At 38.0% G+C, this 13,756-nt stretch overlaps 2 protein-coding genes and 1 long non-coding RNA gene across 25 annotated transcripts in view; 2 read left to right on the top strand and 1 right to left on the bottom strand.

Annotated features, from left to right (window-relative positions):
• The window catches only part of map2 (microtubule-associated protein 2), a 111,620-nt gene extending 109,545 nt beyond the window's left edge, over nucleotides 1-2,075 (top strand). For all 23 annotated transcript variants that reach the window (XM_065252072.1, XM_065252066.1, XM_065252069.1 and 20 more), the window contains 2 exons: nucleotides 138-250; nucleotides 463-2,075. In XM_065252072.1, coding sequence (XP_065108144.1) covers nucleotides 138-250; nucleotides 463-678 — 329 coding nt within the window. In that variant the 3' untranslated portion in view covers nucleotides 679-2,075. The remainder of the gene's footprint in view (nucleotides 1-137; nucleotides 251-462) is intronic.
• A 391-nt stretch (nucleotides 2,076-2,466) lies between these two features.
• On the bottom strand, nucleotides 2,467-6,667 carry myl1 (myosin, light chain 1, alkali; skeletal, fast). Its single transcript, XM_065252089.2, has 6 exons — nucleotides 6,452-6,667; nucleotides 5,029-5,056; nucleotides 4,087-4,230; nucleotides 3,350-3,523; nucleotides 3,121-3,198; nucleotides 2,467-2,976 (listed from the first exon to the last, which is right to left on the bottom strand). The coding sequence occupies exons 1-6, from the start codon at nucleotides 6,581-6,583 to the stop codon at nucleotides 2,948-2,950; spliced, it is 585 nt and encodes a 194-aa protein (XP_065108161.1). The 5' UTR covers nucleotides 6,584-6,667; the 3' UTR covers nucleotides 2,467-2,947.
• A 5,268-nt stretch (nucleotides 6,668-11,935) lies between these two features.
• LOC135733083 (uncharacterized) lies at nucleotides 11,936-13,756 on the top strand. Its single transcript, XR_010526885.1, has 3 exons — nucleotides 11,936-12,072; nucleotides 13,284-13,359; nucleotides 13,578-13,756. It is a non-coding gene; the product is annotated as an uncharacterized lncRNA (long non-coding RNA).

Raw genomic sequence — 13,756 nt, 5'->3', positions numbered from 1 at the left:
TACAATATGCGAGATGAAGTATTTGATTTACCAGCCCTTCTGTAGTGGTGAGGTAATAATGACTGAACTGTAAAGTTTCTTTAAAATAACCACAAAAAATTATTTGCATTGTTTTCTTTCATCACTTTGTGTCCCAGGCGGTGGTCATGTGCGTATTGAGAACATGAAGCTGGTCTTCAGAGAAAAGGCCCAAGCGAAGGTGGGCTCACTCGACAATGCTCACCATATTCCTGGAGGAGGCCACGTACAGGTGTGTGTATAAAAGCAGCCTGTTACCTGACAAGTACTAAACTTTATAAAGAACAATAAATCACATGCTGTTAGACATTATCTTACATCATACATAAAAATGTTATTCTTTCCATAGCTAGAATTCAGTAAAGAATAAACTGAATTTTTCATTTTTAATGTACTTTATTTTTAAGTGACCGTCGCCATCTTGCTCTTTCCTGCTTTTTTAAGATTGAAAGCCATAAACTGGCGTTCCGGGACACGGCCAAAGCACGCGTGGATCACGGGGCGGAGATTGTGATCGAAGCGCTTGGTGTGTCGGGCGGCACCTCTCCCCACAGACACAGCCACATGTCTTCATCCGGGAGCCTCAATATGCTTGAGTCGCCACAGCTGGCTACACTGGCGGAGGATGTGACCGCCGCCCTGGCCAAACAGGGCTTGTGAACCCCCACCCAATGTTTAGCAACTTCCCCTCTGCTCAATCCACATTGGCACTCCTCCCTCTGGTATTTATGGAAGACATTACGAATTCCGTTTCTGTACATCTCTATAAACTCTTCATTCGTCAACAATCTTGCAGAACCCTGTGGTGAATTTAAGAAATTGTTTTTTTTCCTGTTTATTTTAAAGAATAATGACTTAGCTAGAAAGGTACCTGTGCTTTTATTACCCATGTTACATGTTTGACTTCTTACGATTGTGTATAGACAACGGCCTCGAATTCTGAACTATAGGGTTAGCTTCAGATGTGTTACGTAATGTCGGTTGACAGGACCATTAAAAATCTGTTCAACACGAGAACGAGATGATTTCACGCTGCACGCTCTTTTTTGCCCAATTCAGTGCATGGACTCTAAAAAAGACATCCCAGTGCAAGATCAAACATGATATACGGGAAAATATTTATATGAATACACAAGCCGTCTACATCTCATGCGCAATTGAATATGAAAAAAAGTAAAGAAAAAACTACTTATCGGTACAGTTGCATTAAATCTAGATAGTATGACAAGCATGTATTCTAGTACACAAAAGAGGCTATTTTCTATTTGAAAAGATTTAAGTAAGTTAGTTCCTCAAACATTGGATAAAAAACACATCATGTTTTGTAGACCCTAGCGATGACGTTACGCTTGTATATTATTTGAACGACTAGACCGACATTGCAATGGTTCAACCCAGCCTTCGCTATTGTTAAGAAAACGTTGCTTTCGTGGATCTTTGTTGGTACACGGTTTAAGCAGATTTGTGTTTAAATTACACATGCCTGCTATATTACAAAAACAGTATTGTGTAAGTACATGAAAAATGGAAATGTCCTATTTGAAGCAGCCATGCATCTGGCTTTAAATCTGCCACCTACTGTCATCTCTCAGAGGCGAGATGTAAGATGATCCTTTGGATTAGCGTCTTTGAATGAGTGTTGCTGTGGCCCTCATTTTATTCTTAAATGAAGGGAGCAGATATTTGGGCAGCTTTGTTTGGTCAGCCATGTGTTTGTCTGTTGAATTCTGCTCGGTTGCTTAAGTTCGTATTGTGAGTGAAGTAGGAAGCGGAAAAAGAAAATGTAACGTAAAAAAGGATACTCACTCAGTTCGAAAACGGTACACCAGTATATTTTTTCTCGTCATTTGTGGTTCTCCCCCATTTTCTCTAGAACAGCTGTCATTTGTAGGCTTCTGTGTTTCTGCCCCCCCAAGCCTTACCCACCCTGCCCTTTTACCCACAGCTGCTGTAAATGTATTTAAGGTCACATAGATGTATGCAGTTTTTCTCCTGTTGGTATGATATGGATTATAAATGCCCTTAACAGTTATGACAATAAAAATACAGAAAACGAACTTTGGTCTGATCTGACTTTTTTTGCTTGTGTAAATGTGTAGTGATGAGACTATGCTTTATTGTTGTTTTGTATATTTACTCTTATTTACAGCAAGCAATACAGCATACAGCATGTGGATGTGCATTACAGAGGTTTTCAATGGCACAAGATGCAGAACGTGTATTGGTGTCGACAACTGCTAACAGGTAACAATTGGTTAACCAAGGGATTTTGTTTATTTAACATAGCATCTACGATAAACATTTACCTGCATTTACATCATTTATATGTTAAGGATGTTAAATGGATTTTAGATGCCAATGCATCCTAAATATGCAGTTGTGACTGCCACTTACCTGTTTTTCTGTCTTCTGCGATGCATACGAGACAATTAATCACTACAATGGTGGTACTTTGTGAAAAGTTTATTATGAGAATTGACAGAGGCGAAAAATAAATTAAGACTCTGGGGAAAGGGAAAAGGGGGGATATGCAGCCAGTCCAGTTATGGCAAAATATTTAGCACCTTTGATATTGCGATCCAGACAATGAGGAGTCAAGGGAGTGATTGTCTGTTTTTTTTTTTTTGCTTGGCTATGATGACCCCCTCTCACGCCCCCCACCCCTCATGACCGATCCGCTAGGGAGAGGCTTGTCCCGGCACGAACAACGGCAAGAACATTTGCTGGAAAAATATGAATGGCTTCCAAAAATGGACAAAAGAAACAGGAATCAAGTGAAAAAACAGGAATAGCGCAAACCAAAATTGTTTAGAACTAACATCCCATGTTCCTTTTATCCGTTTCTGAGCTGGTTTTGGAAACGTTGTGTGGATGTCCTGACACCATGGAATCTGGAGAAATGCTTCAGTTTCCTCCCAACTCCGACTTCTTACACAGACATGATATGTTTGACGAAAGCTATTCGGAAAAGAAAAATTGAGAAGGATGTGTTTATTTAAACTGTGCACATGTCTTTACACTTTAGTCAAATCGAGCAATCACATTTGATTTGTTTGATGTGATAAATAGAAATAGGAAACAAAAGAAACATGCTGAACTGACCCTCATAATTCACACAACCGTTCTCATCCTCTTGGCCTGCCATGAGAGCTTCAATCTCGGTTTCATTCATTTTCTCACCTGCAAGGGAACAAACGGGTCAAGATAAGGGCAACAATCATCAGTCCTTATTCATTAAAATTGCATAAATTGGATATATGAAATTGTGAAAAACAGGTTTGCATCGTAAATGCAAGCCTAATGCCATCAACCTATAAAATTTGCGACTTACCCAGTGTTGACAAAACAATACGCAGCTCAGCACCCATAACTGTGCCATTGCCCTCTTTGTCAAATACACGCAGACCCTCAACGTAGTCCTCGTATGTTGCCTTGTTTGGGCTGTTGACCACAAACTGCAGCATGGGCAGGAAACCCTCAAAGTCTACTCTCTTGTGTAACATGTCTGTGAAAAATGGGATCAAAGGTAAATGATACAGTCCAACCCTCCACCAATTCAAGTTTAAGAAGCGGGCATCTGAAATGTGCCTTTCTAAAAATCCCTGAGAATGCTAATGTTAGAGATGCAGTGTGTAGATTTTAGCAGCATCTAGTGGTGAGGTTGCGAATTGCAGCCAACGACTCAGTCCACTGCTCACCCCTCACTTTTGAAATGCATAGAGAATCTACGGTAGCAGCCAGAGGACAAACATGTCATTGTCGGAGACAACTTAGTAAAAAAAAGTTTGTCCGTTAAGGGCTTCTGTAATAACATGGGGCACAAAATGGCGACTTCCATGTAAGGGGACCCTTGGTGTAGGTAGATACAGCAGCTCATTCTAATGTAACAAAAACATAATGGTTCATTATGAAAGGGCTTTATGCATAGCCGATAATATAGTTATATATATTGTATTGCATTTCTGTCAACAGATACGTCTAAAAGTTATATACTGCACCTTTAACAAAGTCATATGGGAACTGTGTTACTGCTTTTTGTAACAGGTATGAATAATTTTTTGCTCTTACCATCAGCGGTGGGGTTACCGAGGATCTTTGAAACCTCTTTGTTGGTGGGGTTCTGTCCCAGTGCACGCATGATATCTGCAATCTGGTTGTAGGCCACCTTGCTGTCACCAACTCTGTCGAAAAGTCCAAAGGCCTCTTTGTAATCTGCAATAGTGACGGGACTGTTGAAGTGTGAAGTGCATTTAAAATAATAACTTTTTAAATAGGTTTTCAGAACGCCACCTATACCCTTTCAAAAGTAAACATTTGTACTTAAAGGGTGCATATTTGTAACTAAAAGGTACATTTTGGTACCTCAAAGGTACATATTTAAAGGGTACTGTCCCAGTGATGCTTTTGTACCTTTATTTCTGACAGTGATACATTTTGGTAGGATCAGTTTATGTCTTTGAAACAGGTGCACCTGTGGAGTATCAGCATATTGAGTAATAACCAATGCTTGCTAGTTATAAACTTGATTGCATTGGGTCTGTTGGCACACTGGATGGTTATTTGCTGAAAGTTAAATGGCTTCATCTGATTTCCACACAAAGTCAGCTGCCACCACCGAAGTGGCTTGGTGAGACATTTAAAGAGTCGACTTGGAATTGATATGCTCTCCCAAGAATATAACTCCCTCCATATAAAGGCATTGCCATGTGAGTCCTTAATGCTGACTTCAGTGTAACTTACACCCAGGCTGCTACAAGGCAGCCCCTCTTAAGCAATGGGCTTATTTTTGCACGCAAGACAACCCTTGTCAATGCTGCAAATTAACCAAAGGTGCATTCAATTATAAACAAATGGATTATTAAATAGGATGTTTTTCCTTCTGTGGATTTTTTTGTTATCCATCCTTCATTATTTTGATGCCACACACCTTTAAACCCCCAGCAATGGGGTTTTGGACAGATTTAAATCTGTGTGAGCAGAGATCAGAGTATTAACAAAAATAAATCTCACCTTCCAACTGGTCCTGGCTGAATTCAAGCTGGAGGAAAGCAGATGACAATACAGAATATTATTGAATTTATCTATAAACCTTATTTATGCTATTTTTTTACTTTACTTTTACTTTATTGACACATAAATGCATGGTTTCACAGACAAGGCTTAGCTAAAGCCAGGACTAGGCCTAATTTAAGATGTTTAAGCCTCTTTTATAAACATGCCTTACAAAAAGACATTACTGGTGTGTATCTTGAGAAAAATCAATGACACTGGCTTATTTTAAAAAAAAAAAGTTATTTTCTGTTAAGACAGCTCAAACATGTGTCTTAGTCGGACTAGCCTTAAGCTTTGTCTGTAAAACCAGCGGTTAAAGTACAAAACAAACATTAGTCGATATCCAAAGTGGATATTTAAGCAGTTTGGTATACAATAATGTATGTCTTATATGTTCTAAGATATGTTTAATGGATTCTACATCATCTTGATAAGTCGTAATATCAAAGCTTATGATAAATTGAAAATAAATGAAGAAATGAATAAACATTGTTGAAAAATCCAAAACCAGATACATAAATTGATTTTCCACTACATCATTCAGAAAGGATATCTGATAATCCATCACAGGACTAACAACCCTTCTGACAGGTGAGTTTTATAAACTGTTTTATAATCCGGTTAACAACTGCTTTAATAGATAAGTAAATAGTGAGAGCCTTTCACTATGTCAAGATGCTTAATTTAGTCTCTCAGCTGCTTGCAGAACAGTACTGAGAGAAGACTGTAGCTCCATGTTTGGTCATACGAGCCATGTCCATATATGGTTACGCATTAAATCACACACGTACGGTAATCCTCGCGCCAATTAGCAATGCGCAGGCCCAGCGCTTAACCAATCAGAAAGTTTGATTAGCCAGCGATTCTAATTTGGTGAAAAACGTAAACCTCTCCGGAACTATCCGTGGTGCTGAATCATCCGCCAATAATAGATATTATCACTTTTATTATTAAATAATAGGCCTATCTATGGTTTTCTAATCAGTAGGTCGTCACGGTAGGCTTATGTAATAAAAATATGGATAAAAGTTTGATGGGAATTAATAATGATTAAACTATAGTAAATAATAGTTTTATCATTAGTAAGTGTTAAAAAAGTATAAAATGTTGCTGAAATGTACATAATGAGAATTATTAATAATATTATCTAGTGTCATAATAATTATCCTACAGTTACTACAAAAAATATTAAGAACGCATTTATTATTATTATTATTATTATTAAAATATTTACATTTTTAAAAGCAAAGTGAATATTGTGAAAATTTTCCATCTCGGTCTGTCTAAAACATTATTTCCTTAAGCAGATTTCCCTTAAGTCCCTTAATGACGTTTGCCTGTCTTTCTACCTGTGACAAAAAAAAAGGTGTTGTATTGTTACCTTCACAGAAGACAGATCTACTGCGGCTGCTTTTGGTGCTGCAGGTGCAGGTGCGGGTGCGGCAGCAGGTGCTGGTGCTGGTTCTGCCTTCTTGGCGGGCTCGGGCTTCTTCGCGTCCTTTTTAGGTGCCATTTTTCAGTTTTATATTTGTCTGCCGGGAGGACAGTCAACACAGGGAGTGGACCACAGCTTGGAGGATACTCAGCCCTCTCAAGGTAAGCAAAGACGCTTATATACGCGTATAATTTACCTCAGAGTTGATGTCAGAGCGCCACGTGAGCCGATTGGGCCGCTGGAAACAGAAAGGAGGGCTCGCGCTCCCCAAATGGAGATGGGACGACACGTGGTGACAGCTACGGTCGTAAATCTCATTTCAGGGGACAACAAACAGGGCTTTTTCTTTACGACATCGATTGTAAAATTGACAGTTTTAATGTTTAAGCTTAGACTAGGCATGTATATCCCGCCTAGAGAAAGCTTGAGGATATGTGAATGGGATTGTGTGAGGTCACAGGGTAAATCTGGGTATGAATTCACTTTACAGTTTGCAATTAAATAACTTCATAAACAAATACTGTACAGTAGTCATTTGCATACTATGGTACAGTAGTAAAACAAAGTTTGGACACAATGTTGTGTTCATCACTCCACAATCTCCACATCAGTATGCTTCTTAAACGGTATAATTTACGCTATAACTTTTTACACTGTACTTTCTACGGATGCTCAACATTTCATTATTATTTCACATAAAAATGGCATCTTTTCCCATAAGGACTAAATCCTTGCATCCTCACAAGGATGTAACAAAAATGAGGAATGGCATGGCAACAGCTGACAGCTAAAAATATCAGGACAGGTGGTTTGGGACCACTTTTGTCAAAAAATGACAGTCACGGTGTTCGTCACCACCTCAGTGAAAGCAGCATTATAAAAACAAACAACCTACAGTAATTTTCTTTAAACCAAATCATGCTAATATTCAACAGTTTGCTTGCACTGCAAATGATTTAAGAAAAAAAGTCTAGTATTTAGACAAAAAAGATACAATTAAAATACATTTGTGCTTAAAACAAGCTAAAAACATCTGCCAGTGGGGTTAGAAAAAATCTTGAAATAAGTTAACTTTTTTCTTAAACACTTAATTCAAGAAAAAAATTCTTACCCCATTTGCAGATATTTTTGCTTGTTTTAAAACACAATTTCACTTAAATAGTATATTTTTGTCTAAAAACTAGACTTATTTTCTTAGGTCATTTTGCTCATCTATAGAAAATACACATTGATTTAAGAATTTTTTGATATTTCTACTGAAAACAAGACAAAAATACTAACTAAGAAAGTCAGTGTGAAATGATGCCTATGAAAAAATTTCTTTAAAAAACTAAAATTATTATAAAATTGACATGATAATTGATGTAAAGCTGTTAACATTTAACCAGCATACATAAAAACTCCATCTCAGGTGGAAACCTAATAAAAAGTTTAATATTTTATGCTCACCGTAGGTACACTATTGTACATCAGGGTTTTTTTTAGAGTCGTGATGCCTTTACTATCATTCCCAAATGTGTTTAAACCATATCTCATACACAGTCAAACAGCAAACAGTTTTATTTGTGCCAACCAATCTGGTCCATCTAAACAGACAGTGATGTTTGTCAAGGAGTGTAACCATATTTATCAGTGTTTGAAACATAGATATGTGTAAGTGCATTCTTAGGCAGAGAAAAATTAGAAACATGAGCTAAATGAAAGTTATATGTGACTGACTAAATGGTCTTTGTTCATCTCATCTTGGTCTCATGGGAATAAAGTTAGACGAGTCTGGAAGTCTTAAGGAGGCCTCAGCTGCTATTGCCTGTAACCTCACAGGGTACACAGCGCAAGCTTGACCGTCTTCCTCCCTTCTAAATCTGTCCCGCTGGCTCCTTTCCCCACCCCCAGAAGAGGGCCAAAAACTAGAGACCCAAGACATTCATTCACCATTAACTTTTCCCCTATCACCCGCTTTCCCCGACCTCCTTCAGTTGTAGCCTCATCTCCCCAGCTGTCATCAGGGCTCACCCCTGCTATCAAGAAGCACCTTTCCTAAAACCTGACCCCCTCTCTTTTACCCACCTGTCCTCTACAACCAGTAACCCCTTCTGCTCCTAATGATTTTAGCAGACCAGGTTTTGCTTACTTGGAAATGTTTACTGGAAAACTCACAACTGGAATGATGCCCTTCAAGCATCTTTACAGTAAAGGTATGCACAAGAATATTTTGTTTTGCTCTCAACACAACGGCATATGAGCTTTCAAAACATCTCCGTAACACCAATAAAAATCCCTTCAACACTGCAACTCAGAAGCTTGACACTCCAGTAGCCAAACTAATGAAGTAAGGAGGTTCGGACGTGACGTCCATGTTATCGAGGGCACACAGAGTTTCATGGCGAGATGACACACATCTCGTGATGTATTTGGGATCTTTTCAAGCAAGCAACAGGGGGAGGAGCCTACAGTGAGGGTGGAGACACTCCAAAAAAGGTAAAAATGTCACCCTGAAAAACTTCTTGGCATGTGGCAGTTGAAATGCCATCTCATTTTACCATAACACATATTCCATGTGATAAATAACATCCTGTTTATTTTAGATTATTAGTTTAAATGGTTTTCAACTTTCTAGATCATAATGTAGTATTTTGCTTACAGCAACATATACAGATTAGTAAGGAGTGTCTGTTGTATGTCTAAAAATATTTAAAAACTGCCTGAAATGTAGTCATAGGTATCACATTAGTGACAGAGATATGGCTCGCTAACATCTTCCTATAAATGCATTCGGGTTCAGGCAGCCATGTCATAATGTGAATATAAACATGCAAGTAAGTTATAAAAATATAAAAAAGTGAGACAAAATGTGAAAATGTGAACCCTTAATTCAAAGAATTTAAATAACACAAAGCAACCGTGACAAACATCTTTTGTGTCTCACAGGAGTAAAGTCAGAAGTAACAAATGGGTAGATGATGACATCATTCTAAAAAAATGTGAATGGATTATTTGATAATTAATTATCAAATTGAACATTGCTTTTGGAAGATGCTGGGTTGCTTCCCCATTTCATAAAATATGGATAAACCCAACAGTTAGTTTAAATAAACATGTCCATATTTGATCCACTCATGGGTTGAAACAATCCAGCATTTTAGAGAGTGAAACCCATCATAGGTTCATTTAAACCCAGTGGTTGGGGTTGAAATGACCTAGCAATTTTTAAAAGTGTGCATTTAAGATCTGTTTGGATTATCAAAATACAAAATGCAGTTAGAATGGGCATGACTCATATATAAGGTGTATGACACGAAAACAAACATTGAAGGACAAACTGCAATTGATGAATGGAGCATGCAGTTGCTCTCTTCAGAATAGGGCAGGAAGTGAGGGATATTTTCAGATAACCTTAAGAATGAGCTGCAAAAGCCTTCTGACGTAGAGGTCACAGATTTAACATACTTTGGACCTTGATGGTGAGCCCCAAAACGTACAGTGCAACTCACTCTATTGGACTCCTCCGTAGTAATTCCATAAGGAATGGGATTGTAACTTAGCCCCTGGACAGATGGACCCTATTAATAGGCCCTTCTGAAGAGGTGCAAAGTTTTCTTGGGATCCCTCTTAGAGGGGGCAGAGTTCCTTAAGGGGTTGATACAGTGTCACCTGCCAACCCTTTAAAGCCTTCTCGTAGCCCAGACACAGATTATAAAGGGTACAGCTAAACAAAGCAGCAGACATCTATGGAAAGTGAGTCTTAAGCACCTCCTAGTAAAAGTCCCAAAGCAATACTGAAGAATACCCATTATAGTTTCTTGGAATTACAGTAGCCTACTGCAGTCACCAAAACATGTATTAGAGATGCCACACAGCTTCTGGTTTAGTATTTCTAAATACTAAAGTGTCATGTTGAAACACAATTTAATGATTTGAACATACTGGAGGATGCTAGAATCTTCTAGTGCTTCTCTAGATGTGCTGAGATGTGTTAAAAAGAACGTAATAAATGCAAACAATATATGCAAAACAACCTACCAGAATGTTTCATATAGCATTTAAGCTTAGTGTATTGTGTGAAACCAAATCTATAGATCTGTGCATCCATTGCATTCTGTTGTTTTCCAGGGAGGAGAGACACACCTAATTTGCATTTAGATATAGACCTGGTTATTTTCAGATCTTTGTATAAGGCTGCTATGAAAACAGCAAATGGGATCCCATCCCCAACCCTTGAAATGCATCGTCCCAGAAGCAACTAACCGTTTGTTTAGGTGCCACAAGGACCCAATGCTGAACTGTATACTGACTAATCACTTAAACATTTCCGTGTTATTACCAAGTGCCACTTATAAGGAGCACAGAAACATTTCAGGCTAAAGTATTTAAAGACATCTCTTTCATTTCCGATGTAAACACTAGGATTGACTTGCAGGACTTTTAGTTACAGCACATGTGATGATGCTACTGTAATATTCGATTTACATAATAAACACTGACAACTGGATTAAATATTCTGAATTAAAATACTGTGCTGTAGATATGACACCAAATGTGTATCCATTATTTAAAGTCGATTGTCCTCTGCATGGATACTTACACAGGGATTGAGCAAAATATTGTAGAAAATTAATTTGATAAAATAAAACTTGACTTTAATGAATCAACACATTGTGTATACTTATGTTCTGGCTTGTCATTCATGTAATAATGGCAAATTTAAAACATGGAACTGGTTCATCATTGATCTTAATTTTATGAGCTTTTGTCAAGTCCCACAGCAATCTCGACCAATAGAAAAAGCTTTTTCATACAATGACCACTAGAGGGCAGTATAGTGTATTATAAAACAATCAGCCAGGCATTGGCGAGTTAGATCCCCCTGCTGGTGGGATTTTCAACTACACTAATGCGTGGACAACTTTTTATTTTTTCACTCAAAACATATTATTCCACTATTTGATAGTATATTCTCTACCAGTGCCTAGTTTGTTATTTATATATTGGCTCGACTGTGTTGAAATGTTGCTGAGTGCTTCAAATTTTACTCGGGTAAGTTTGATAAAATAGTGAGCATCACGTACATGAATTACCGTTCTATTAGATATGCCTTTAAAGACTTTAAAATTGCCTTATCCCGTTTGCCTATTTTAAACTGTTTAAACGTATTACTTAAATTATACATAACTTCACACTAAACGGAACGCAACTCTCGACAGATGTCGAAACACAGGACTTCATGTGACGCCACAACAACCGACAGGTTGATGACATCAAAGTACCGCGAGAGCGATTCGAAAGCAGACTTCTTGTATCATTTCTCGAATCGCTCTCGCGGAACTGTGATGCTGTCTCCGCAGGGCCGCATGACGTCGAACACACCTATTTTGAGTTATTTAATGAAAAGTGCGCATGCCCAGTCAATAATTTTCACGTGCGCGCTGTACAGAACGCTAAGCGTTGTTTTTTAATCACTGATTTTTCAAACAAACAGCTTTAACGTTTGACAAGTTGTTTATATTTTTACTTTTGTTCCGTATTATGAAGAGAGGATTGTGTTTATGCCGGTTGTTGCAGTTGCACAGGTAATAGGAATTTCACAGGTACACTGAATTTGATTATTTTTATGGTGTGAGTTTCTTTCAGGTGAACATGTAACAAAAATAGACTTGTTAATATCAGGTTAAGATAAATTAGAGAGTGTCGGTTTATGTGGTTTATTAAATTGTTGATTTAATTTTTTTGCAGGGTGATACAATTGTCACACATAGTGTCTGCACAGCTCTGACCTATGAATTCCAATATTCCACTATTATATGATCTCAGGGACGGTCCACAAAGAGTTAATGTATAATGTTTGAGTGAAGTATGCTATTTCTGACAGACTGCTGAATCCAATACAGAGTCGTGTCCCTGGCCTTGAGCCTTCCCAGCATGCTCAGCAAAGTCCTGCAGCATTAATCCTCTGAGGGGCTCTCACTATTGTAAAAAGAAAAGGAAAGGAGCAGGGATTTGCTTAATGTAGCGAACAGTGAATCAGAGCACTTGGCGGGAAGCACTGTACTGTAGTCAGAAATAGATTTTGTGCTCACATTATGTATCAGTAATGCAAGAATATAATCATGTAGATTGTTGTAAAGTTGTACATTGTCTAAAACTTTATTATAGTTTCTGTAGCTCAACTGGTACAGCATTGGATTAGCCGTGTAAAAGGTCATAAATGATCCCAGGAAACGTATACCAATAATGGCTATGAATTACTGTGAAGAATTGGACACAAATTACTTAGCAAGCAATAGCTTTTACTGTCTATGTTAACTATAGACCCGATATAGTCCGGATAAGAGTAACTTAGTAAACTTGAATTTGGTTACATGTTGTTTTTGTTGAAATTATTGTATGATAGATAAGATGTATGATATTTTTATTACATAAAAGTCAACAGATTACAAGGTGGTTTCATATATTTATTTATTTATTTCATTTATTTTTTGGCTATGGTTAGACTGACACTGACAGCCCAGATTTTACCTTGTTTTAGCCTAGATGTCTGTGTTTGGATGGCTATCAGACATTTTTTTTTTTATGCAAAGTTGGATACCACACAGTATAAATACGTGTCCAAAATGGTTTGGTATTAAGTAACAACCCTCAACATTCAGCTCACCTACTATGACATATAGTCTGATGCTGCTATCTATCTGTATAGCAAACATATCTGCGTGCAAAAGTTGATGTATTTTTTATAGAATCTGGGCTAGTTTCTTTCACTATTTTCTTTTTATCTCGTCCACAGCATTATTCATAACACCAAACCAGCATTCACAGTGCAGTTTCACCCTGAGGCAAACCAAAGCCCCACAGACACAGAGGTACCACAGCTCCGCCAGAAGAGTCTGATCTTTACATGTCGCAAAATGTTCTCTTTTGATCTTTTGGAGAAATCTCCATAGAAATTCATACATAGTGCGCAACGGGGGGGGGGGGGGGGGGGGTGATTATTTGATTAAAAACCAGCCTGTGTACATGAGCAATTTTTTCAACAGTTATTTCTTATTCCTGATTGATGTTTTAATCTTTCTGAATGAAGAAGGGGAAGGAAACATCACATCTGTGAAGCCAAAGAAGCTGCAGTTCATCAGAGAAGCCAGGTGGGGGAGACAAAGCACACAACTTGGATGTCCTTTTTGACAGCACACGGTGCTGAGATATCTCAGTCACTTTGTGTTTATTTGATGTCCTTGTTTTGCCCAGGTATCTGAAGTGCTC

This window comes from Paramisgurnus dabryanus, chromosome 15 (assembly GCF_030506205.2).
Source record: "Paramisgurnus dabryanus chromosome 15, PD_genome_1.1, whole genome shotgun sequence".
Taxonomy (NCBI): Eukaryota; Metazoa; Chordata; class Actinopteri; order Cypriniformes; family Cobitidae; genus Paramisgurnus; species Paramisgurnus dabryanus.
The sequence above is the reverse complement of the archived record's forward strand: the minus strand, read 5'-3'. Positions and strand labels throughout refer to the sequence as shown.